Source organism: Xenopus tropicalis, chromosome 8, assembly GCF_000004195.4.
Source record: "Xenopus tropicalis strain Nigerian chromosome 8, UCB_Xtro_10.0, whole genome shotgun sequence".
Classification (NCBI taxonomy): domain Eukaryota; kingdom Metazoa; phylum Chordata; class Amphibia; order Anura; family Pipidae; genus Xenopus; species Xenopus tropicalis.
Window position 1 is genome coordinate 13,480,529 of NC_030684.2, and position 26,361 is coordinate 13,506,889.

Consider the following 26,361-nt stretch of genomic DNA (forward strand, 5'->3'; position numbering starts at 1 on the left):
TAAATAGTGACTGTCTGTGGCACCTTACAGCCCCCCTGGCATTCCCAGTACCCAGAGGCACAAACAGCCCCCCCAGCCCAATAAATAGTGACTGTCTGTGGCACCTTACAGCCCCCCTGGCATTCCCAGTACCCAGAGGCACAAACAGCCCCCCCCAGCCCAATAAATAGTGACTGTCTGTGGCACCTTACAGCCCCCCTGGCATTCCCAGTACCCAGAGGCACAAACAGCCCCCCCCAGCCCAATAAATAGTGACTGTCTGTGGCACCTTACAGCCCCCCTGGCATTCCCAGTACCCAGAGGCACAAACAGCCCCCCCAGCCCAATAAATAGTGACTGTCTGTGGCACCTTACAGCCCCCCTGGCATTCCCAGTACCCAGAGGCACAAACAGCCCCCCCCAGCCCAATAAATAGTGACTGTCTGTGGCACCTTACAGCCCCCCTGGCATTCCCAGTACCCAGAGGCACAAACAGCCCCCCCAGCCCAATAAATAGTGACTGTCTGTGGCACCTTACAGCCCCCCTGGCATTCCCAGTACCCAGAGGCACAAACAGCCCCCCCCAGCCCAATAAATAGTGACTGTCTGTGGCACCTTACAGCCCCCCTGGCATTCCCAGTACCCAGAGGCACAAACAGCCCCCCCAGCCCAATAAATAGTGACTGTCTGTGGCACCTTACAGCCCCCCTGGCATTCCCAGTACCCAGAGGCACAAACAGCCCCCCCCAGCCCAATAAATAGTGACTGTCTGTGGCACCTTACAGCCCCCTGGCATTCCCAGTACCCAGAGGCACAAACAGCCCCCCCAGCCCAATAAATAGTGACTGTCTGTGGCACCTTACAGCCCCCCTGGCATTCCCAGTACCCAGAGGCACAAACAGCCCCCCCCAGCCCAATAAATAGTGACTGTCTGTGGCACCTTACAGCCCCCCTGGCATTCCCAGTACCCAGAGGCACAAACAGCCCCCCCAGCCCAATAAATAGTGACTGTCTGTGGCACCTTACAGCCCCCCTGGCATTCCCAGTACCCAGAGGCACAAACAGCCCCCCCAGCCCAATAAATAGTGACTGTCTGTGGCACCTTACAGCCCCCCTGGCATTCCCAGTACCCAGAGGCACAAACAGCCCCCCAGCCCAACCAAGCCCCAATAAAAAGTGACTTCTGTGCCACCTTACGCCCCCCTGGCATTCCAAGTACCCAGCGGCACAAACAGCCCCCCCAGCCAATAAAAAACGTGACTGGTCTGCTAGCAACTTAAAGCACCCCCCCTGGCATTCCCAGTACCCAGAGGCACAAACAGCCCCCCCAGCCCAATAAATAGTGGGACTGTCTGTGCCACCTTACAGCCCCCCCTGGCCATTCCCAGTACCCAGAGGCACAAACAGCCCCCCCAGGCCCAATAAATAGTTGACTGTCTGTTGGCACCCTACAGCCCCCCCCGGCATTACCAGTACCCAAGAGGGCCACAAAAGCCCCCCCCCCCAGCCCAATAAATAGTGACTTCTGTTTGCACCTTACTGGCCCCCTGGCATTCCCCAGCTACCCAGAGGAATAAACAGCGGCCCCCCCAGCCCAATAAATAGTGACTGTCTGTAGCAACTTAAAGCCCCCCTGGCATTCCCAGTACCCAGAGGCACAAACAGCCCCCCCAGCCCAATAAATAGTGACTGTCTGTGGCACCTTACAGCCCCCCTGGCATTCCCAGTACCCAGAGGCACAAACAGCCCCCCCCCAGCCCAATAAATAGTGACTGTCTGTGGCACCTTACAGCCCCCCTGGCATTCCCAGTACCCAGAGGCACAAACAGCCCCCCCAGCCCAATAAAAAGTGACTGTCTGTAGCACCTTACAGCCCCCCTGGCATTCCCAGTACCCAGAGGCACAAACAGCCCCCCCCAGCCCAATAAATAGTGACTGACTGTGGCACCTTACAGCCCCCCTGGCATTCCCAGTACCCAGAGACACAAACAGCCCCCCAACATATTTTTTAAACTCTCACAGCAGAGGAATCCAATAAGAATTCTGCTTGCTTTGTGTGCTCCTTGGTCTTTGTTCAAGGGATCAGTTCTGGAGGCATTAAATACATATTTTCTATCACTGGGCACCCAAAAAGCACAATATCTGCCCCTCTGATTTCCCAAGGTAAATTCAGAGCAAGCCAATATTCAACACTGATCTCCCTAGGTTAGATAGCAGCAAGATGGCTGAAGTAGAGCTAATCTGATTGGAGAATCTCCCTGCATGTGTAATTCTGATGGGCCGCCTACATTGGAGAGCAGGGGGTATAATGGGAGAAACACAGTGCAATCCTCTAGCTACCCATGCTCTAAGGACCATCATGATCCCCATATTACCTAAGGAAATGTTACATAAGCTTAGTTTTCTCTTGCCAGGCTCACGTTGGACCCTTCTACCCTAGTCATGGCACGTCCTTCATCTCCGGAGCCTCTGCTGCCGGACCCTACTGTCCATTATACTGGTTTCACCCCTCGTGGCCAACACAGGATTCTTCAACAAAGTCCTTCCATCACAGAGGCCAAGATGGACATGCTGAGAAAAGTGCAGCCCCCCTCAAAGACCAACGTATCTATCTGTCCCACCCCCGGGTACCTACTGTGGCTGGAAATCAGTCGACTGCCCCCGCTCTTGCCACTGCGCCCCGACAAACCCTACGACAGTGCTGTGTGGAGGCAGCTAACCGACACCCCCCAGGGTGCCTCGCCCACAGGTCCAATACCGTCTCCCTCCCGAATGGAGGACAACACATGGCAGAAGTTTGTACTGTGCCGCAGCTCCTGGAAACGAGAGAGGGGATCTCCAAGGCTGAGACTGCTCACCCAGTCTAGAGTGCCCCCTATGGTTACTCAAGGAAACATCATTCCACCTAAGAGGTGAGGGTTAAAGCACTAGCACTGTCTTTGGGAAGAGATGGTAGAGGTACTAAGAGCTTACAACTGTCCCCAATCTGAGCTGTCTCTGATCCTACTTAAGGTCCCCATACACCTTCAGATCCGCTCGCATGGCAATGTAACCAAGTGAGCGGATCTTCTCCCGATATACCCACCTATCGGGAGAATCCAGGCTAATTTGGTCATTTGGCCCTGGGGCCAAAGATCCAATTATAACGACGGGTATAGGCAATGTCGGTCCGGGGACCGCATCAACGAGCCAATGCGGTCCCCGATCCAACTAGATTTTCTAACCTACCCGTCGTTAGTGCCCATACACGGGCCGATAAGCTGCCAAGTCGGTCTAAGGGGCCCATATTGGCAGCTACAATCGGCCCGTGTATAGGGCACCTTTATTAGGGAAGATATGACCAGCACTCCACCCTTTATATACGCATTACAGCATACCTACATTGGACTCTTTATGCCCCCTAGCTCTGCCACATAGGTATTGCAAAACAAATTACATATACAAGATAATCATCCAATAAGAATACTCCCTACCATTGCTACATCTTTATTTAACATAGGGAGATTACTCTCCCATCATACTTTAGTCAAGGGACCCCCAACCTTTCTTACTCGTGAGCCACAGTCAAATGTTAAAAGACTTGGAGAGCAACACAAGCACCATAACAGTTCATGGAGGAGCCAAAAAAGGGCTGTGATTGGCTATTAGGCAGCCTCTATGCACCCTATCAGCTTACAGGGGGCTTTATTTGGTAGGAAATCTTGTTTTTATTCAACCAAAACTTGCCCCCAAGTCAGGAATTCAAAAATAACTCCCTGGTTTGGGGGCGCTGAGAGCAACATCCAAGGGGTTGGGGAGCAACATGTTGCCCGGAGCCACTGGTTGGGGATCACTGCTTTAGACAATGAGTTTGTGAAGCACTGTCATGGGAGGTTCATTTCCCCTTTAATATCACATGGGTGACTGACTATTCTGCTGCTAGCAGAGGCCTTCAAGCCATTACACCTTCTGGTATAAACACCGTGTGGGATAAACCAACCGGTTACTATATACCGAATTGCCCATGTGTTTACCCAGTTGCCCATTGGTAGCGTTTAATACAGGTATATATTAACTTTCTGCTTTGCTCCTGGGCAGGAACGCTAAACAGAGGTCCATAGATGGATTTGGTCCTTCAACGCTTGATTCCATCCCAGAGGCACCAGATCTACCCAGCAACCTGCACCAACCGAATAAACCCCACAATATCTCCCTTCTGGGAAACTCTCCTAATAGGACAATGATCCTGCAGAGGTACAAGGAGCTGCAGGGCTCAGTGAGGAGTGTGGTGCCCAACAACAGCAGGATGCCAACCCCTGGAGAGTTGCCCCAGGGCATCGTAAGGTGACAAGCTGTGACATAGAACAGAGGTCCACAACCACCGGGCCGAGGACTGTGCTGAACCGGCCACCTCTGGTACCAATTACCTTTGATCCCAACTCCATGACAACTACTATGTGAAGCCCAGGGAGCTTTCTACTGATCACCGTCTACAGCAGCGGGTCACAACCTGTGGGTCGGGACCCCCTTGGGGGTGGAATTACACTTTCACAGGGGTGGCCTAATACCATAAAACACATATTCCCGATGGTCTTAGGAATAATTTTATGGTTGGGGGTCACCACAACATGAGGAACTGTATTAAAGGGTCGCGGCATTAGGGAGGTTGAGAACCACTGGTCTAGAACCCACAGTTAAGCTGAAGCAGACTTGAGGTATGGTAGTGGTTTGAGGCCCATTCATATTCAGTATGTGGTAAGGGCCCCCCCTTTTCCTCAGTTCCAATCATTTCTAGGGCAGGAAATCAGTCTCCAGCCCAACGGAAGCCTAATGGACCTTCCAGAAGTATCTCTGTCCCTTACTTGTACCATCATTTGTGCCACTAAAAAGGTGTTGGGCTTCCAAAGCAGACCAATTGCATAGCAGCATTCAATTGTCCCCATGAGCGGAAAGGTTTGTAAACATTTGTAACCAAAAGGGGGTCTAGAAGAACATCAAATATGTTACAATCGGGTTTGGGATGATCAACTGGAGGAGCACGGGCCAAAGGGAGGACTTCTTGTGGCCCTCAAGCTTCTCAAGAGCTCCAAAGACTGCACATGTGCGAGGCCTATGCTACACTAGGAAGGCCTAACCCACTTCGCTAGACACCCGGGTAACACTTATGCCAACCTGAGCAGGTACATGGGTGGTAAACTACATAGACTGCACCGGGCATTGAATAAGGACAATGGGTGCCAGGGAATGGGGGGGGCGCCTTGATGAACTTGATGGACTTATGCCTTTTTCAACCTAACTTACTATGTTACTATGTCACTCTGAAAAGGAAAGGACCCTGGATTTGTGTATTTTATAAAGGAGGGGCATATTGGGGTAAAAGCTGTAAAATAGCCTATTGGTCCATTGTATCGGCGTCATTACAATGTCGGTGAGGTCATAGATTTTATGCGATGTCATTGGTTGTGTCAATTATAAAATGTTAATATTGTTCTTAGAAAATCCAGGCTCAGATCTGAGGCAGGGCCATAAGTGCTCAGATTCCACCCCCCACCCCAGGTCATGTGATGCGCTAAAGAAAAAATAACTCCCTGGTTCCCATGAGGGTGCTGGGAGTGGTGCTTGCCTGGTTTGGGGCAGTTTGTTCCCAGAGGGCACATGGTTGCCGGGGGCCCCCCAGCCAGCAGGCAGACATACAGATGCAGTTGGCTGTTTATAGTCAGAGGGTTATTCTAAGAGACGTGGGAAGCGTGGGAACCTGTCTGTCCCTCCAGCCAAATATTTCTGCGCCGGCCAAGGGTGGGCTTATTATAGCCTCACTGTAACCCACCCTCTGCCCATCAACACTCTCACCCCAGGGCCACAGAGCTGCACTAAATCCCTTTCTCATCCCCATGTTGGTAGATTAACCCTTCTACTGCCAGAAATAATGGCCTTACTACACACAGCCAGTTAATGCTCCTACCCCTCATACCATCTTGCCTTACTACACACAGTATTGCCAGTTAATGCTCCTACCCCTCATACCATCTTGCCTTACTACACACAGTATTGCCAGTTACTGCTCCTACCCCTCATACCATTGTGCCTTACTACACACAGTATTGCCAGTTACTGTTCCTACCCCTCATACCATCTTGCCTTACTACACACAGTATTGCCAGTTACTGCTCCTACCCCTCATACCATCGTGCCTTACTACACACAGTATTGCCAGTTACTGCTCCTACCCCTCATACCATCGTGCCTTACTACACACAGTATTGCCAGTTACTGCTCCTACCCCTCATACCATCTTGCCTTACTACACACAGTATTGCCAGTTACTGCTCCTACCCCTCATACCATCTTGCCTTACTACACACAGTATTGCAGTTACTGCTCCTACCCCTCATACCATCTTGCCTTACTACACACAGTATTGCCAGTTACTGCTCCTGCCCCTCATACCATTGTGCCTTAGTACACACAGTATTGCCAGTTACTGCTCCTACCCCTCATACCATCGTGCCTTACTACACACAGTATTGCCAGTTACTGCTCCTACCCCTCATACCATCTTGCCTTACTACACACAGTATTGCCAGTTACTGCTCCTGCCCCTCATACCATTGTGCCTTAGTACACACAGTATTGCCAGTTACTGCTCCTGCCCCTCATACCATTGTGCCTTACTACACACAGTATTGCCAGTTACTGCTCCTACCCCTCATACCATCTTGCCTTACTACACACAGTATTGCCAGTTACTGCTCCTACCCCTCATACCATTGTGCCTTAGTACACACAGTATTGCCAGTTACTGCTCCTACCCCTCATACCATCTTGCCTTACTACACACAGTATTGCCAGTTACTGCTCCTACCCCTCATACCATCTTGCCTTACTACACACAGTATTGCCAGTTACTGCTCCTACCCCTCATACCATCTTGCCTTACTACACACAGTATTGCCAGTTACTGCTCCTACCCCTCATACCATCGTGCCTTACTACACACAGTATTGCCAGTTACTGCTCCTACCCCTCATACCATCTTGCCTTACTACACACAGTATTGCCAGTTACTGCTCCTACCCCTCATACCATCGTGCCTTACTACACACAGTATTGCCAGTTACTGCTCCTACCCCTCATACCATCTTGCCTTACTACACACAGTATTGCCAGTTACTGCTCCTATCCCTCATACAATCTTGCCTTACTACACACAGTATTGCCAGTTACTGCTCCTACCCCTCATACCATCTTGCCTTACTACACACAGTATTGCCAGTTACTGCTCCTACCCCTCATACCATCTTGCCTTACTACACACAGTATTGCCAGTTACTGCTCCTACCCCTCATACCATCTTGCCTTACTACACACAGTATTGCCAGTTACTGCTCCTACCCCTCATACCATCTTGCCTTACTACACACAGTATTGCCAGTTACTGCTCCTACCCCTCATACCATCTTGCCTTACTATACACATTATGACACAGTTACAGTCCAATGGTTCAGGTATATATTTTTCAAGTTTTGGAAGCCCAGAGACACAGTTTTACCCCAAAGCCTCCTGCAGGCCAGCAGTCCCAATGGGGTTACTAATTAGCCAATCACAGCCCTTATAATTAGCCAATCACAGCCCTTATAATTAGCCAATCACAACCCTTATAATTAGCCAATCACAGCCCTTATTTGGCATCCCCAGCACTTTTTATACCTGCATTTGGCTCACAAGTACAAAAGGTTGGGGATCCCTGCTATATACATTATGCAGCCATTATAATACACCTACTTGTCTTTTTATACACAATATCCTACTGTGAAAGCCTCTTCACTTGATGCATCTTGCCTGACTACACACAATGCCCCGCGGCTTCTCTCCTTCCCCAGAAAAGAGACAAATCTGCGTTTGCCATAAACCTAATTCCTATTTACTTTAATAGCACCCGAGTGGGTTGCCATTGTATGAGCAGAGCTTTATGGGGGGGGGGCTAGATTTAAGGCTCGGTGGCTGCCAGACACAGGGGGTCCGGGGGAATGAAAGAAGCAGCTACTGGGGAGAGGGGAGATTTGGGGGGGACTGAGAGGGAGGAATGGGGATGTAGAAGGAGCGTAGCGGGGAGATGACAGCAGGAGAGAATGAGGGAGGTACAACGGGGGGGGGTATTACTGCAGAGCAGGAGGAGGGAACGGAGCGAGAGAGGAATCCCCTGAATACAGAGAGAGGGAAGGGAATGAGGCAGAGAGCTAAGGAGTGAGAAGTACCAGGCAGAGTGTATGGGGGCGAGTACAGCAAGAAGAGGAGAATCTGCAGGGAAAATCCATTCATTCCGAGATCTGCTTCTTATCCGGAACCTCATATAGAGATCTGCTTCCTACCCTGAACCTCATATAGGGATCTGCTTCCTACCCTGAACCTCATATAGGGATCTGCTTCCTACCCTGAACCTCATATAGGGATCTGCTTCCTACCCTGAACCTCATATAGGGATCTGCTTCCTACCCTGAACCTCATATAGAGATCTGCTTCTTACTCTGAACCTCATATAGAGATCTGCTTCTTACCCTGAACCTCATATAGGGATCTGCTTCCTACCCTGAACCTCATATAGGGATCTGCTTCCTACCCTGAACCTCATATAGGGATCTGCTTCTTACCCTGAACCTCATTTAGGGATCTGCTTCCTACTCTGAACCTCATATAGAGATCTGCTTCTTACTCTGAACCTCATATAGGGATCTGCTTCTTACTCTGAACCTCATATAGGGATCTGCTTCCTACCCTGAACCTCATATAGAGATCTGCTTCTTACCCTGAACCTCATATAGGGATCTGCTTCTTACCCTGAACCTCATTTAGGGATCTGCTTCCTACTCTGAACCTCAAATAGGGATCTGCTTCTTACTCTGAACCTCATATAGAGATCTGCTTCCTACCCTGAACCTCATATAGGGATCTGCTTCTTACCCTGAACCTCATTTAGGGATCTGCTTCCTACCCTGAACCTCATATAGAGATCTGCTTCTTACTCTGAACCTCATATAGAGATCTGCTTCTTACCCGGAACCTCATTTAGGGATCTGCTTCCTACCCGGAACCTCATTTAGAGATCTGCTTCCTACCCTGAACCTCATATAGGGATCTGCTTCTTACCCTGAACCTCATATAGAGATCTACTTCCTACCCTGAACCTCATATAGAGATCTGCTTCTTACTCTGAACCTCATATAGAGATCTGCTTCTTACTCTGAACCTCATATAGAGATCTGCTTCTTACCTGGAACCTCATATAGAGATCTGCTTCTTACCCGGAACCTCATATAGGGATCTGCTTATTGCCCTGAACCTCATATAGGGATCTGCTTATTTCCCTGAACCTCATATAGAGATCTGCTTCCTACCCTGAACCTCATATAGGGATCTGCTTCTTACCCTGAACCTCATTTAGGGATCTGCTTCCTACCCTGAACCTCATATAGAGATCTGCTTCTTACTCTGAACCTCATATAGAGATCTGCTTCTTACCCGGAACCTCATTTAGGGATCTGCTTCCTACCCTGAACCTCATATAGGGATCTGCTTCTTACCCTGAACCTCATATAGAGATCTACTTCCTACCCTGAACCTCATATAGAGATCAGCTTCTTACCTGGAACCTCATATAGAGATCGGCTTCTTACCCGGAACCTCATATAGGGATCTGCTTATTGCCCTGAACCTCATATAGAGATCTGCTTCCTACCCTGAACCTCATATAGGGATCTGCTTCTTACCCTGAACCTCATTTAGGGATCTGCTTCCTACCCTGAACCTCATATAGAGATCTGCTTCTTACTCTGAACCTCATATAGAGATCTGCTTCTTACCCGGAACCTCATTTAGGGATCTGCTTCCTACCCTGAACCTCATATAGGGATCTGCTTCTTACCCTGAACCTCATATAGAGATCTACTTCCTACCCTGAACCTCATATAGAGATCTGCTTCTTACCTGGAACCTCATATAGAGATCGGCTTCTTACCCGGAACTTCATATAGGGATCTGCTTATTGCCCTGAACCTCATATAGGGATCTGCTTATTGCCCTGAACCTCATATAGAGATCTGCTTACCTGAACCTCATATAGAGATCTGCTTCCTACCCGGAACCTCATATAGAGATCTGCTTCTTACCCGGAACCTCATATAGGGATCTGCTTCCTACCCGGAACCTCATATAGGGATCTGCTTCCTACCCGGAACCTCATATAGGGATCTGCTTATTACCCTGAACCTGCACTATGCAGGGACTTGGGAGAGACACACAGAACAGGGACTCCCCAAAGAGGGAGAAGGATCTGAGGGGCTCAGCAATACTGCACCAGCAGAGACGCCTCAAACAAGCCACGCAGTTTGTGCACAAAGACTCTGCGGATCTTCTGCCACTGGACCAGCTGCGGAGACTGGGGACCAGTAAAGACCTGGTGAGTGTGGGAGGGGGGGGACCCGCTTGCTCAGTGAGACTAATGTTTGCAACTCTGAACCAAGTTACAGGGCCAAAATGTGGGACTGCTTTCATGTCTTGCAGGGATTTCTATAGATGCATGCTGCAGACTGCAATGATTTCTACGCAGCCATGTTGGTTCGCTGTCCTATAACGCTGCTACTCTTGGTTTAAATGTTAACCTAACTGGCCTTTGGGCTGTGCCCTAGGGGGGCCCCTAAGCCTCAATCCCCACCATTTGCAAAGCACTGATCCCGGTTTGGTTGACTATATACATCAGGGGTCCTCAGCCTTTCTTACTCGGGAGCCACAGTCAAATGTAAAAAGACTTGGGGAGCAACACAAGCACCATAAAAGTTCATGGAGGAGCCAAATAAGGGCTGTGATTGGCTATTAGGCAGCCTCTATGCACCCTATCAGCTTACAGGGGCTTTATTTGGTAGGGAATCTTGTTTTTATTCAACCAAAACTTGCCCCCAAGTCAGGAATTCAAAAATAACTCCCTGGTTTGGGGGCACTGAGAGCAACACCCAAGGGGTTGGGGAGCAACATGTTGCCCCGGAGCTACTGGTTGGGGCATTTAAATATAATGTCCTGTTGCCCTGCTCTGATAAAAGTTGCATGTTTGCTTAAGAATTCCTACTATAGTTTATATAAATACCCCGCTGTGTAGCCCCGGGGGCAGCCGTTCCTGCACTGGTACAGCTGGAGTGTTTGCTACAGAAACCCTACTATAGTTTGGCTGCCCCCAGGGCTACACAGCAGGGTATTTATATAAACTATAGTAGGGTTTCTGCAGCAAACACTCCATCTGTACCAGTGCAGGAATGGCTGCCCCCGGGGCTACACAGTGGGGTATTTATATAAACTATAGTAGGGTTTCTGTAGCAAACACCCCAGCTGTACCAGTGCAGGAATGGCTGCCCCCGGGCTACACAGCCACAGCGGGGTATTTATATAAACTATAGTAGGGTTTCTGTAGCAAACACCCCAGCTGTACCAGTGCAGGAATGGCTGCCCCCGGGGCTACACAGCGGGGTATTTATATAAACTATAGTAGGGTTTCTGAAACATATAGACCTAGGTTACTAGTGCAGGGTAACAGTACATTACTATTATTATAATCAAGGTCCAATCTGATTGCAGCAGCCACACAGTGTGATCCAGAGACGGCTCATGGGGGGCAGCCTGAGCATCGAAAGCGATAACCCTGTATTTCCAACTTCCCCGTGCAACAGGGGGAGAGACGCACCCCCCCAGGGTGATGAGACGATACAGCCAACTAAGTTGGGTGAGGAGACCCCCGGTTGCTGGAAGGAACAAGCTCTACTCATACCCTGCAAGGTACAACCCCTAGCAACTACTTGTATACCTGCTTATACTGAGATGAGCCCTGATTGGCCAGTTAGACTAATGGGAGTAAATGTGTTACCCCAATGAGCAGAATCTGCTCCCACCAACAGCTCCTTTTAACTGAGGGTTGTTTACCTTTGAGACAATTTGCAATTGGTCTTCATTTTTTTTTTATTTGTAGTTTTTTTAAAATTATTTCAGCTTTGCCCAGCAGCTCTCCAGCTTGGCGTTTCAGCAGCTGTTTGGTTGCTAGGATCCAAATTACCTTAGCAACCAGGGTTGTGGTTTGAATGAAAGACTGATAAATGAATAGGAGAGGGCCTGACTATATAAATAAGTAATATAAAATAACAATACTTTATATTCACAGAGCAATAGTTTTTTTCCTCAGGCAGTGCCGGACCAATAGGCTCCCCCTTTACATTAAACTTTTAGTATGTTGTAGAATGGCCAATTCTAAGTAACGTTTCAATTGGGCTTCATTATTTATTTTCTATAGTTTTTCCATTATTTGCTCCTTTTTATTACTCATTTTTCTATCCATCCCCCTCTCCTATAAATATATCAGTCTCTTATTCAAACCAGTCCCTGGTTGTTAAGGTAATTTGAACCCTAGCAACCACATGACTGCTGAAATTTTAAACTGGAGAGCTGCTGAACAAAAAGTAAATTCATAAAAAAAAATGAAGACCAATTGCAAATTGTCTCAGAACAGCAGTCTACATTATACTAAACTTTAATTAAAAGGTGAACAACCCCTTTAACCCCCCTCCAGCTGGACCAGTCCCAGAGTTGTCTATAGGAGGAGCAAAAAGAAGCAACTACAGGTATAGAACCTGTTATCCAGAATGTGCAGGACCAAGAGTGCGCAGGATAAGGGGTCTTTCCGTAATTTGGATCTCCACATCTAAAGTCTACTAAAAAAAAATCAATAAAGCATTAATTAAATCCAATAGGATTGTTTTTCTTCCAATAAGGATTAATTATATTTTAGTTGGGATCAAGTACAGGTACTGTTTTATTATTACAGAGAAAAGGGAATCATTTAACCATTAAATAAACCCAATAGGGCTGTTCTGCCCCCAATAAGGGGTAATTATATCTTAGTTGGGATCAAGTACAGGTACTGTTTTATTATTACAGAGAAAAGGGAATCATTTAACCATTAAATAAACCCAATAGGGCTGTTCTGCCCCCAATAAGGGGTAATTATATCTTAGTTGGGATCAAGTACAGGTACTGTTTTATTATTACAGAGAAAAGGGAATCATTTAACCATGAAATAAACCCAATAGGGATATTCCAATTTCCAAGACCTTTATTAATTGTCGCACAACATATGTAGTCTATGCTCTCACTTGTCCGTGTAACAAAGTTTATGTGGGGCGGACTATAAGATCAGTGGGAAGTAGGGTTAATGAGCACATCCGTAACAGTAAAGCAGGGAGAATGAACCATGGGGTATCGAGACATTTTAAGCTGTTTCACAATAATAGTGATCCCAAAGGGATATTCTTTATGGAAGTGTAAAAATAATTGTATATTTATTATAAATAAATCAATGTGTTACATCAAAGTAGATGTAGTATAGAATAGTATGCAGGCGGGTATATAGAGGGGGTTGGCCCATAGGAACCCAATAGTCCATGAGGAAGCGCAGAGCGCGAAACGCGTCGGACTGACTGGAGAGAGGACCCGTATTGACAGACTCGGCACCTACCGGTGACGTCACCGAAGGGAAAGGAACAGCGTGTGAGTCGCATCCCTCAGCCAATGTGCCTCTCTCTGTCTTATCCCTAGTAAGTTCCCGGCCGGGACAAGGGGGGTTGTGTATTTGTTCTTATGCCCAGTTAGGGCTCTGTTTTATTGTGTGCTTGTAGTTACTTGGAGGCTATGAGATAATTGAATACCATATAGTGTGCAATTTTATCTCTATATGCACGCCTGCATTCTTAGTATTTGCACAGAGTAAGAGGGAAAACAAGGGTTTTATTTGTGTAACTTCTTTATTAAATATCCCTCAGTGGGGCTAAGAGCCATATATTGGCTATAGGCGGTGTAATACTGCATCTGATATCTGGAGAAGTTAATTAAGGATCCAATTAATTGTTTTATGGTGTTTTAAGCTCCTCACTTTTTTATTCTAATAATTGGGATATACTGTGGGATTTTTAATTCAGTGTATTTCTATTGATTTTCCCTCTTGATTTCCTCATATATGGGTCAGAGCAATGAATTCTCTTTTAAACACTCTAATTGATTTCTCCTGAGGGAATGATATGCATTAACTGGGAATTCAATAATAAATCATTGGGAAGTAATACATGGTTTCTGTTACTATATTTAATGTCTTCTGCCCTATGTGATTTTCTCTTGTATATATAATCTAATTGGTATTTTTAATTAGTGGTGTATATGATTTTTTTTTTTATTATTTAAAATTGATTCTACTTTGATGTAACACATTGATTTATCTATAATAAATATACAATTATTTTTACACTTCTTTGGGTGTTTTTAGCGCCAACTCCTTTGGAGATAATTTGTGTATGCACTATAGGATTAGTAGGGAGGAGGGCAGCTACATCTAATTATTAATGTTGGTTAATGGCAATTTAGCACTGCAAAAATATATATATTTTTTTTTTCTCTTTCTTACAGTCCTTCCTTCTAGACCTTAATATCTATATTGTTGTGTTTTGTAATCTTTAAAGCGCAGATAAGGTTTGCCTTGATATTCTTTATGGGACTGGAGCATATTTCTCCCAAGTTAAGAGGTGGAGACGGATTTACTAGATTAAGACAAGGAGAAAACGTTTGGATTTTTAAATTGAATACATTGCATCCGGAAGGACTCAATGTAGATTTGGACTTGGCGGCATTTTAAATTCAATTTTAAGCTTATTTTTGGTCAATTATTGGATTCCTGGTATTTATTTATTTCTAATTTATCTACATTTTAATTAGGAATATGCTTGATATGGGCTGTTTTAACGAGACATCTCTTTATTTCTTTATGATTAGCGGTTAAGTAGTATATAAATAAATAATAAATAAACAAACATACAACTCTCCCAATCTTTGGGGAGAGGGATGATGGGTTATATATGGGTAATATAAATTCTTCCATCTGACACAATGCCATAACACCATGGCCTTTTGCGCTAAAGAGAGAGGGGTTGCTATGGCAACGCGCGTTGTTTCCATTGTACATATCGCTTTACCAGCGCTAGATTGAGTTCCCTACAGTATTTCCCATAAGTTTTACTCTTGCAGCCCCACTATGTATTAGGCGCTTCTACATTCACTTACTGGAGGTTCCCCTATGTCTAGTTACCCACCCTTATGCCTATTCTAATAGAGGGAACAAAAAAAGCACAATAAAAGCTCTGGGGGTGCCAAATAAGAGCTATGATTGGTTAGGGGGTCAAGTGCGGGGTATGGCACATTATTTAGCATACAGACCTATCCAATGGCGCTATAGCTGTGCATAAATCTATATAACCCCTGCCCCCAGATGTCACACTGTACGTACCTGTACCTGTACCCCACCTTACGAGCTCTGGTACAAGCCACTACACAGGTCTCCTACCACCAGTTACCCCACCCCTAACTCTACGATCCAAACAGCCCGCCTCCGCAAGCTTAACCAATCACGCACCCAGTTCAATCCAGAATCATTGAAGCATCCAATCCGCTAGGGCGATACTTGAGTCGGCCCGCCCGCTCACCAGGTGTCTTCTGGGAATTGTAGTTTATTCTATCGCTATCCACATGTGTTTAAACTACAATTCCCTCAGGTTTAGATTCCAAAACGAATACCCGATATGCAAAGGAGAATTATGACAACATGTCTTTATCTTCATAACAGTATATGTATTATAATTTCATTAATACATTATAATTATCATTGCTAATGAAAGATTTTGATTTAACTTTTCCTCTACATAGGAAATAGGCGTGTGAACATTTGTGACACTTAATTCCATTTTTATCCCAACTCCACCCCCATTCGCAGCCATTCTATAGATTATACTCCAGTTCTGGAATTGTAAAAACTTTTTACACACGGATGAAACAACCGTTTGCAAAACCAGGTGAAGATCTCCTTTATCTAAAGGAATGTTCATGTAGCGCCATCTATCGGCTATTTTTCACATTACAGGCTGTTATTAATCCACATAGCTTTAACTAGCGCGGAGGGATACCTGGAGATTATACAACCAGCCTCTTTAATCCTTTAGGGCCCCAATTTCACATTACAAAGTTGCATCAGGACTTTATGGACCTAGGAATGATACGGACTGGAGCCTGGAATTTACTGTAAGTACTGGATGTGCTGAAGGAGCTGCTGGGCTTCAGGAAGGGGACTGGGTACTAGGAAGCCCCAGGGGGGGCAATTGCAACAGGAAGTTGCCTGAGAGGGGGCACATCATTGGGCCTTTCAAAACGAGGCTGCAGAGACCCTAGTGGCACAGACTGGGGGCTTTCTGGTAGGAGGTGTCTGTTGAAATTAGAAATTAATTCTAACTTAGGGAATTGCTACAAGGTGACTCTGGGACTTGGGGTGTCATAGTCAGGTAAGGAGTGGAACTTTGGCACCCTGAGTACCCCAAGAACTGAAATAAAGAGCTCAATATATTATATGGAACTGGGGGTCAGATATTTGGGAGTCTTGATTGTCTCAGCAAAAGTAACTAGTAGTAAAAAGTGGAACTTTGGCACCCTGAGTACCCCAATAACTGAAATAAAGAGCTCGTTATATTATATGGAACTGGGGGTTGGATATTTGGGAGTCTTGATTGTCCCAGCAAAAGTAACTGCCTGCCTCTGTGGCAGAATTAGGGGACTCTGTGGGCTTCACAGGGGGGTTCCTGCTGTCCCGGGGGCTGTGGGAGATACAGTAATAGAAGCCACAGGGAGTACCTGTAGATATTGGGGTGCAAACTCAACGTTAGCCCAGTGTCACAACCACCAGCGAGGGGAATAAAGTGATCTTTTTGTCAACAGTCTCAGGGAATCCCTAAGTGTTAGACTGTATTTGCTTCCTCCGGTGTTGGTAACATCAGGCACTGGTTACTGAGGGAACAGGAGAGACGGGGAGTAAATCCGTGGCTGTAGTGAAGGATCACAGAGAAAACTCGATGAGGGACGTTACTTCATGACAGAGAAAGGAGCCTCTGGCTTTATCCAAGCAAGATCTGGGATGCTTATCCGCACTATACCGCTTGTCTAGTTCTATACCCACCTGAGGATTAACACTTGTTTGGAATGGCCGCCTACATCGAATTTGTGCCCCCTCCGGAATGCCCGGTGTTCGAGCCCAGCTGGGAGGAATTCTCTGATCCCCTGAGTTTCATCGGACGCATCCGACCGATTGCTGAAAAGACAGGGATATGCAAATCCAACCTCCCAAGGTAAGTCTGATAGATGGATGTTATCAGTACACTGAGAGCCTGAAATAATTCCTTATGGATAAATGATGCAGTTGTAACAGGGAGCTGATACATACTGTGTGCAAGTCACATTATATACGGTAAGTTTTATTATTATATATACATATATGATTATAATAAGTTCACACAGGCTGATGACAAATGTCAGATGTTTGATTAGTCTTTGCTCTTGGTCACATTTTTTAGAAACCAATGACCCATTGGTTGGCATTGCTGCTTTACGGTCAGTTTGATTCCAGCCAGGGCACTATCTTCAGGGAATTTTTATGTCCCCCCCCCCCCCCCAGGTGGATTTTCTTGCACTTTCCAAAAACATACGGGCAGATTGAGGTGCTCCTGATACTGACTTTAGTGTGTGCGTAAAATCGGCACTTCGATTGTAAACTTCATGGAGGCAGGGACTAATTAGAATGATGTATAAGGGTGAGGGCAGTGGTACATGGTACACAAATCTTCTTTTTCGTGGGCAACAAATCTCCCCGCAATGCCATCCCACCGGCTAGCATTTAAATCGCCAGTGGGATGCTTCACTGCGATGTCGCACAAAGTTGTCTTTGGAGGAAACTTTGAGCGACCGTGGGACATCGTAGCGACGCGAATGCCATCCCACCGGCAATTCACACTCTAGCCGGTGGGATGGCATTGCGGGGAGATTAGTCGCCCATCACTAATCTCCCTGTGTACCACTGCCCTAAAGACACACCGGGCTACTAGTAGCAGCTACTTTTTCAAGCTACTGAAAATCCCTTCCATAGACAATACACGTAGAGACAATTATCAGTAAATGATTAGCATTGTCTATTTTAGTAGCCACGACAAGTAGCTGCTACTAGTAGCTCTGTGTGTCTTCACCCTAAGGGCTCTGGCACACGGGGAGATTAGTCGCCCCGCGGCAAAACTCCCTGTTCGCGGGCGACTAATCTCCCCGAGTAGCCTTCCCCTGCCATCCCACCGGCGAACATGTAAGTCGCCGGTGGGATGGCAGATGCGGCGGGGCGACTTACATGATGGCGTCTGCCATCCCGCCGGCGACTTACATGTTCGCCGGTGGGATGGCAGGGGGAAGGCAACTCTGGGAGATTAGGCGCCCGCGAACAGGGAGTTTTGCCGCGGGTGACTAATCTCCCCGTGTGCCAGAGCCCTAAGAGAGCTGCAGAATATGTAGGTGCTATATAGGCAGAGGATAATGACTACATGCCCTGTTGTGCGAAAAAATGTACCCCATGACACGTGAGGCATAACTTGAGGGTATGTACCCCAAAATTCTATCATGCCCAAAGTGTGTTTGTTTGCATTTGTAAGGATTACTTATGTATACAGGCCATATGGCCAAACATCATGGGGAAAGTGTCCTCTATCTAAATTTGCTTTATGCATGTTCAGAGTGGCTAATGGCCGACTGCATTTACTGTTTTGGGCTATCGCATATGGTGCAGTTTCAATGGATAATATTTATTCTATTATTTGATATTATATTATTGTTCTAACAATCAAAGAAGGCAATAGTCAGCCAGTAGTGGGGTGGTTGTGTCCAAGCTGAAAGGTCACTATAATCAAACCATTAAAGTTTAAGTAGTTAAAGAAGAACTTTTGTATTATTTTTTGCTGAAAGAGGTGGAGGACCTAGTCAGCAGGGTATTGTACGTTTGTCAGATATTCGGACAGATTGAACATGGACTGAATAGGTGCGTTGATGTTGCCTTCATCCAATTGGTCTGTGGGCCTTTCTGTATAATCCTGTCTTGGGCCCCTGGGCCACATTCGTATCGGCCCAATTTGGCCCAGGAGGAGGGTGTCCAAATCGAGCCCAGATCCACTCATTTGGTGACCTTGACAAAACAGTGGAGCTGGCTGTGTATTTCCAACTTAAGAGCCTTTCATACACAGTCGCAAATAATTGTCATTGAACAAAACTGCTGTTTACACCAATAAGGTGTTGGTCTGGCTTACAAAAAAAATGTATATACGCCCCTTTATGTAGTGAGATCAGCGTTATAACAGCCGATATCCACGTTTGCAATGCAGGGGGTTAATTCTCCAGGTTCTACCCCAATCTTACAACTGGCTGTTTTTCTCACCTCTTAACCTATTTACTACTTTATGCCCCCTTATGGGGGAGGCGGGGGCAACATGGAACTGAAGCTGTCTGTACTGACCAGGGTTTTTGCTCCAATGATTACAAATGGAAGGGAAGTCCAATTAGTGAAATTAATCTTCTCTGCCATTACTTTGTAGTCTATTTTTCCTAAAATCCCAACACTGCAGCTTTATTGTACACATTAGGGTTATACCTGGGGTTTAAGTAGGGATGCACCGAAGCCACTATTTTGGGGTTTGGGCGAGATTCCTGGATTCCGAACCGAATCCTGGATTTGTTGCATCCCTAGTTTTAAGCTGCAGTTTGCTGCTTCTAGATAACAGCCACCAGTGTCGGACTGGGGTGCCAAGGGCCCACCAGAAAACCTTAGGCCCACTGTCCAGACCACCATTCCTTCCCAGTTCACTCACTTTCTTTAATTTCTTAATTACTTATTTTTACATACTATTATCTATCCTTTCCTTTATTTCTTTAGTTTCTTCTCATAGAATTGAGTAATGGCCATGGTGTAGGCATACAAGGCAAATGGTTGGGTGAGCAAGGGGGCCCACTGGGAGTTTTTTTCCTATGAAGTTTGTATTCTATTTATTTAATTAAAAATAAATCCTATACATATTATTTGTGTGGGTTTATATTATATAGGTACCTTCCTGACACCTGTAGGTATTTAAACTGTTTAAACGTTTAGCAGAGCTATTACTTTAACCATGAAAATGCTTAATGCCAGCAGTAATCCCCTAGTGTGTCTCCCCTGCTGATTTAGTAGCACAGGCAGGGTTTATATTATTTGTACTATAGAAAAGAAAACCTAGAATTTCCCTTTAGTTTGCCTGTGCGCTTTATAGATTTATTCTTAGCCCCCTAGAGAGCCAGTTTTGGTTATTGGCACAGTTACAGCTTAGCTTTATTGCTTTTATGTTCCTTTATCTCAGGACTGGCAGCCGCCCTTTGCCTGCGATGTCAAAAGCTTCTGCTTCACCCCTCGGGTACAGCGCCTCAACGAACTAGAGGTAAGGTTTCTGTGATTATTGTGCTGGGAATAAACCCAGATCATGGTTATTACAAACTGCTGTTTTTGTAGCTACATTAACATGTTGGAACTTGAGGATATGGACATTAACAAAATTGTTAGTTAGAAGCTTGACCAACTTGGGTTGGTTTTCCATATCCCTATTAGTTATATACAGATATTTGGATTTAAGGTGGCCATACACCTTCAGATCCGCTCGCTTGGCGATGTCGCCAAGCGAGCGGATCTTCACCCGATATCAGGAGAATCCAGGCTAATTTGATCGTGTGGCCAAACGATCGAATTATAACGACGGGTATAGGCAAAGTCGGTTTGGGGACCGAATCAACGAGCCGATACGGTCCCCCATCCGACTAGATTTTTTAACCTGCCGATCGATATCTGCCCGATTTCAGGCCAGATATGGGTCGGGCAGGCCCGTCGTTAGTGCCCCTACATGGGCCGATTAGTTGCTGAATCGGTCTAAGGGACCCATATCGGCAGCTACAATCGGCCCGTGTATGGGGACCTTTAGGCAGTATCGTATTTGTTCCAGAACAGTAGCCGATATTTACTTTCATTATTCTAACTGCTCTAGACCAGTCATAGCTAAATAGAACCTTTGCTATATAAACAAACGTGTATGTTTAATTGACTTTATGATCTTGCATTGTTAAAATGCGGATGTGGGCAGAAGTCATTTATAGAGACTGGAATCACACTGCATAACATCATAACTCCCTGGCAGCTTAAACAAAAGCAGTTCTAGCATGGCTTCCGATTCAGCAGGGGAATATGGAAGAAGTATAGCAGGAGGGCCACCTGTTGGGTATCCCATTCTTAAATTAATGAGCTTGGATATGTGGCAAGGACAAAAAGACAGAAAAATACACAGCAGTACAGATTAGGTACATGTTTCCCTTGTTATGATATAGGCTGGAGATATCCTGTGCATTTGCATGTTTTGTTTATTCCTCTTAATTACCTGCCATGAAGGGAGTGTATGGAGCCAATTGCACACCTGTTGTGCCAGTTCCGCTTGCTTATGCTGCACAGTGATGCAGCGCCTCCTCCCATGCTATGTTCCCTCTCCAGCAATTATGTGTATGTCCCCTGGGAGGTGAGTAGGCCACCTTATTAAAAGCCACTAGGCTGCAACAGGAAAGGATTAAGCTATAGTCCAATACACACTTTTCCCCCTTGATGCCCAGGAGACTAGAATATTCTTCATTTTCTGCAAGATTAAGGGTGAAGACACACAGAGCTACTAGTAGCAGCTACTTGTCGTGGCTACTAAAATAGACAATGCTGATCATTTACTGATAATTGTCTCTACATGTGTTTTAGCAGAGGCAATTCTCAGTATTGTCTATGGCAGGGGATTTTCTGGCATTTAGTAGCCATGAAAAAGTAGCTGCTACTAGTAGCTCTGTGTGTTCTTCACCCTTAAGGTTGTAACCCTTAGGGGCTGATTTACTTACCCACGAACGGGTCGAATGGAGTCCGATTGCGTTTTTTTCGTAATGATCGGTACTTTGCGATTTTTTCGTATGTTTTGCGATTTTTTCGGATTCTTTACGAATTTTTCGGATCCAGTACGATTTTTGCGTAAAAAAGTTGCGCATTTTGCGTAGCGTTAAAACTTACGCGAAAAGTTGCGCATTTTTCGTAGCGTTAAGTTTTAACGCTACGAAAAATGCGCAACTTTTTACGCAACTTTCGTAATGGATACGAAAAACTCGCGTTTTTACGCAAAAATCGTATTGGTAACGAAAAATTCGTACAGAATCCGAAAAAATCGCAAAACATACGAAAAGTCGCAAAATGTTCGTTTTCAAGTCGGAACTTTTCCAATTCGGGTCGGATTCGTGGGTTAGTAAATCAGCCCCTTAGACTTTATTGAAAACACTGTGAATTTTAACTACAATTCCAAAAAGAGAAAAGGAAGTTAAAAAGTCCAGTGTGTTATAGACCATATTGTTGGTAACTTTACATCGCTGGACAACTGCAAGTGGCTATGTATATGTTTGGCCGTAATACTGATTGTATTGTAGAACTTAAATATAGAAATAAGTGTTCAGGTTTGATGTTAGAATTAGGGTAGACAATTTACAGCAGCTTTCCACCTATAAGGGCTCTGGCACACGGGGAGATTAGTCGCCCGCGACAAATCTCCCTGTTCGCGGGCAACTAATCTCCCCGAATTGCCATTCCACCGGCAAAAATGTGTCGCCGGTGGGATGGCACACACGGCGGCGCGATTGCGGCAACTTCGGCGATTTGCCGAAATCTCCTGCGCAGCGTGTGCCATCCCACCGGCGACTTACATTTTCACCGGTGGGATGGCAATTCAGGGAGATTAGTCGCCCGCGAACAGGGAGATTTGTCGCGGGCAACTAATCTCCCCGTGTGCCAGAGCCCTAAAGAATGCTGGGAGTTGTAGTTCACAGCAGTCGTAAGGCTATAAGTTAATTACTCTTTGCTTTAGTATAGTATGTTATCTGCAGGCTTGCACCCTGACTGTCGGAATTTTCTTTCATCCAGGCAATGACCCGTGTCAAACTCGATTTCTTGGATCAGCTGGGAAAATTTTGGGAGCTGCAAGGTTCCGCGCTCAGAATTCCAGTGGTGGATGGCAAGCTGTTGGGTGTGTATGCACTGAGCAAGGTGGGCGTGCAGGGACAGGTGGTTCTGCAGATAAACAACATACGCATTAGCATCTTGCAGTGTCTTCTGCGCCAGGATTAAATGGTTTACTGTAATTAAATAACTGCAGGAAGTTTATATAATTACACCTTTCTAAAAGAACAGAAAGGGCCTTATTGCCCAAAGCCATCCGTAGACTGTTACCTTCTTTCCTTTTTCACTCCAGGTGGTTTCCAGTGAGGGGGGCTTTGAGGTTGTCACTAAAGAGAAGAAATGGTCTCAGGTGGGCAATCGGATGGGATACCAGCCAGGCAAAGGCACAGGCTCTCTTCTGAAGTTGCACTATGACCGAATCCTCTACCCCTACGAGCTGTTCCAGTCTGGCGTCAGCCTGATGGTAAGAAATGCACCTAGAATATTCTAGAGAGAAACCTTCTGTTTCAGTTTTTAGTAAAGGTACCGGTATAGGACCTGTTATCCAGAATGCTCGGGACCTGGGGCTTTTCAGATAAGGGTTCTTTCCGTAATTTGGATCATTTAAACCTCACAGGATTGTTTTGCATCCAATAAGGATTAATCATATCTTAGTTGGGATCAAGTACAGGTACTGTTTTATTATTACAGGGAAAAGGGAATCATTTAACCATTAAATAAACCCAATAGGGCTGTTCTGCCCCAATAAGGGGTAATTATATCTTAGTTGGGATCAAGTACAGGTACTGTTTTATTATTACAGGGAAAAGGGAATCATTTAACCATTAAATAAACCCAATAGGGCTGTTCTGCCCCCAATAAGGGGTAATTATATCTTAGTTGGGATCAAGTACAGGTACTGTTTTATTAATACAGAGAAAAAGGAAAACATTTTTAAAATTTAGAATTATTTGCTTATAATGGAGTCTATGGGAGACGGCCTTTCAGTAATTCGGAACTTTCTGGATAATGGGTTAATGTACTGTTGCCCTGAACTGGTAAAAGCTGTGTGTTTGCCTCAGAAAGACTGCCATAGTTTATACATAAACAAAGCTGCTGTGTAGCCATGGGGGCAGCCATTCAAGCTGGAAAAACAGGAGAAAAGGCACAGGTTACGTAGCAGATAACAGATATTCTCTGTAGAATTCAATGGGAATCTAGAAAGCTTATTTGTTATTTGCTATGTAACCTGTGCTTTTCTTTCCAGCTTGAATGGCTGCCCCCGGGGCTACACAGCAGCTTTGTTTATATAAACTATAGTAGTCTTTCTGAAGCAAACACAAACTTTTACCTTTGCAGGGCTTTGCTACACTTTACATTTTTGGTCTTACTGTCCCTTTAAGTCTTTCAGGGCTCAGTGTCCTTCTATGGAAAGTGGTGGCAGTTCAGTTCCCACCCAGCCAAGCTGGTAGCCTATTGGTCTGTGTGTGGGTCCTGCCAAGTTCTAGGGTTGCCACCTCACCCCTTTAATACTGGCCACATATTGAATCCACATGTTGCATGGCTAATTAGCAATTCATATAGATGCATGCTGCATGGCTGTACATGAACCAGTTCAGTCTGCAGCATGCATCTCAATGATTTGTTAATTAGCCATGCAAGGCGTGGATTCAATATGTGGCCGGTATTAAAGAGTGGTCAGGGCTTTATTTGGCCGCATCTAATTGTGAGCGGTGCCCTTTAAACATATAGTTGATGGCTGCAGGGAATTATAATCCATCCTGCTATACGGCTAAGGGGGAGGCTGGTGTGTGTGACCTTCACTTTCAGCCACTAATCTCAGGTCACAGGCCTGATAAATCCCAACGGCATCCGCCAAACAGCGAATGGGGCATGAGAAGGATGTGAGGGATTTGAGAGTCAGTTCAGCAAAAGCCCCGGAGCCTTGAGATTCAGTTGGATTTCCTAATGAAACAATAAGCAGCACAAGGTCAGGTACCCATCCCTGGGAGGGAAATGCACGAGCACCATGGTACTCCTCCTCCTCCTCCTCCTTCTATTGTATAATTAAAGTCACAAACTCACCTCTCGGTTGGATCTTGGAGGCTTGTAGAACTCTAAATTTGGATGCAGGGCCGGAATATTCTTGTGCGCCAGAGCTTTGCCGAGCTCACTCCAACTACTGTATCCTGGCAATAATGCTGGGCATTGGCTTAACTACTAAGAGAGTAAGGGGTGCTCTCCCCTTGCAATGCTAAGTAAGCTTTATCAGAACAGTCTACGTGAATACAGCCATAAGCATTCACAGAAACGCTGTGCTGAGTCCTCTATCAAAAAAACCAGGATTTCTTGTCAGGGGCGGGCCAAGCCGACCGGGCGCCCTAGGCAACCCGGTCGGCAAACTCCGCCCACCTCCCTGCCCCCCGAACGGCGCATGCGCCCCAATTCACAGGAGGAGGTGGGAGGGGGCGGGGCGGTTAGTTCAGTCATTGCTTCCGCCGCTAATGACAAGCGGCGCAGGCAATGACAAAGTAGCGCTAGGGGTAGGCAGGAGAGGCTCCTGCCTGGCGCCCCTCCATCGTTGCACCCTAGGCAGCTGCCTCTTCTGCCTACCCCTAGTTCCGGCCCTGTTTCTTGACTCCTTGTTTGTAAACATGTTCTTCAGTAAATTCACTTTTGGTATGTTGTGTAGAGTGCCAGGGTCGGACTGGGGGGTGCAGGGCCCACCGGGGCTCCCGCCCCAGGGGCCCTGCAGGTGCCCTGCAGCCGTGTCCCCTACCCCCCCCAGGGGCCCCCCCAACCCCCCCACCTGACGTCCTCCCTGATTGCGTATAAATTGAACGCATCGGGGCGGAACAGTCAGAAGGGGGAGCGCCGGCAAAGGTCGGACTGGGCCACTAGGGCCAGGGCCCACCGGGATTTTTCCCGGTGTCCCGGCGGCCCAGTCCAACCCTGTAGAGTGCTATTCTGAACAATTTGCAATTGGTTTTCATTTTTTTATTATTTGTGACACTGTGACCTACTGTGTCCGTAAGTTACCCTCCCATCTAGATTGTAAGCTCTTCGGGGCAGGGACCTCCATCCTCTTGTGTCTTTGACTCTTAACTTATTGCAACTGTATCTTGTATTTATTTGTATTTATTTATTTGTATTTATTGTTATACGGAGTATTTATCTATTATTTTCTTAATAACCCCCTGTTTGTATTAATGTATTCTACTGTACAGCGCTGTGTACATAAGTAGCACTTTATAAATAAAGATATACATACATACATACATTTGTGTTTTTTGAATTATTTAGCTTTATATTCAGCAACTCTCCGTCTTGGCCTTTTAGCAGCAATAAGGTTGCTAGGGTCCAAACTAGCCTAGCAACCAGGCAGTGGTTGGAATGAGAAACTGGGATATGTATAGGAGTGGGTCTGAATAGAAAGATAGGTAATAAAAAGTAAC

General features: G+C 46.0%; 2 protein-coding genes and 1 long non-coding RNA gene across 8 annotated transcripts; 2 read left to right on the forward strand and 1 right to left on the reverse strand.

Annotated features, from left to right (window-relative positions):
* The first annotated feature begins 1,976 nt into the window (after positions 1-1,976).
* LOC101730788 (testis-expressed protein 52) lies at positions 1,977-4,546 on the forward strand. Its single transcript, XM_004920283.4, has 2 exons — positions 1,977-2,891; positions 4,057-4,546. Exons 1-2 carry the CDS (start codon positions 2,422-2,424, stop codon positions 4,304-4,306), a joined length of 720 nt encoding a protein of 239 aa, XP_004920340.2. The 5' UTR covers positions 1,977-2,421; the 3' UTR covers positions 4,307-4,546.
* Positions 4,547-10,137: 5,591 nt separating this feature from the next.
* Positions 10,138-23,530, forward strand: LOC105945862 (lysine-specific demethylase 5A). 6 transcript variants are annotated; one of them, XR_004219948.1, is made up of 6 exons: positions 10,138-10,411; positions 11,578-11,775; positions 16,029-16,364; positions 16,795-17,201; positions 20,271-20,348; positions 22,892-22,981. XR_004219948.1 is itself a non-coding variant. In XM_031892297.1 (6 exons), exons 3-6 carry the CDS (start codon positions 17,181-17,183, stop codon positions 23,415-23,417), a joined length of 420 nt encoding a protein of 139 aa, XP_031748157.1. In that variant the 5' UTR covers positions 10,138-10,411; positions 16,029-16,364; positions 16,795-17,180; the 3' UTR covers positions 23,418-23,530. The 6 variants fall into 6 exon arrangements, 4 of the variants coding, with proteins under 4 accessions (XP_031748157.1, XP_031748155.1, XP_031748156.1 ...); XM_031892297.1 differs by lacking the exon at positions 11,578-11,775 and adding an exon at positions 23,220-23,530 and having other exon boundaries at positions 22,892-23,014; XR_004219949.1 differs by lacking the exons at positions 10,138-10,411; positions 11,578-11,775 and adding an exon at positions 23,220-23,530 and having other exon boundaries at positions 15,256-16,364; positions 22,892-22,994.
* LOC116406999 lies at positions 22,816-23,290 on the reverse strand. The gene is made up of 2 exons (XR_004219960.1): positions 23,198-23,290; positions 22,816-23,038 (listed from the first exon to the last, which is right to left on the reverse strand). It is a non-coding gene; the product is annotated as an uncharacterized LOC116406999 (long non-coding RNA).
* Positions 23,531-26,361: the final 2,831 nt, after the last annotated feature.

What these genes read in the sequence shown, in the direction of transcription:
- LOC101730788 (XM_004920283.4), top strand. Translation starts at nt 2,422, where the DNA reads ATGGCACGTCCTTCATCTCCGGAGCCTCTGCTGCCGGACCCTACTGTC. An exon ending in AACATCATTCCACCTAAGAG is followed by an intron (nt 2,892 to 4,056) that starts GTGAGGGTTAAA and finishes GCTCCTGGGCAG; the next exon opens with GAACGCTAAACAGAGGTCCA.
- LOC105945862 (XM_031892295.1), top strand. Translation starts at nt 10,229, where the DNA reads ATGCAGGGACTTGGGAGAGACACACAGAACAGGGACTCCCCAAAGAGG. An exon ending in TGGGGACCAGTAAAGACCTG is followed by an intron (nt 10,412 to 11,577) that starts GTGAGTGTGGGA and finishes ATCTGATTGCAG; the next exon opens with CAGCCACACAGTGTGATCCA. An exon ending in CTCTACTCATACCCTGCAAG is followed by an intron (nt 11,776 to 14,445) that starts GTACAACCCCTA and finishes TCTTTCTTACAG; the next exon opens with TCCTTCCTTCTAGACCTTAA.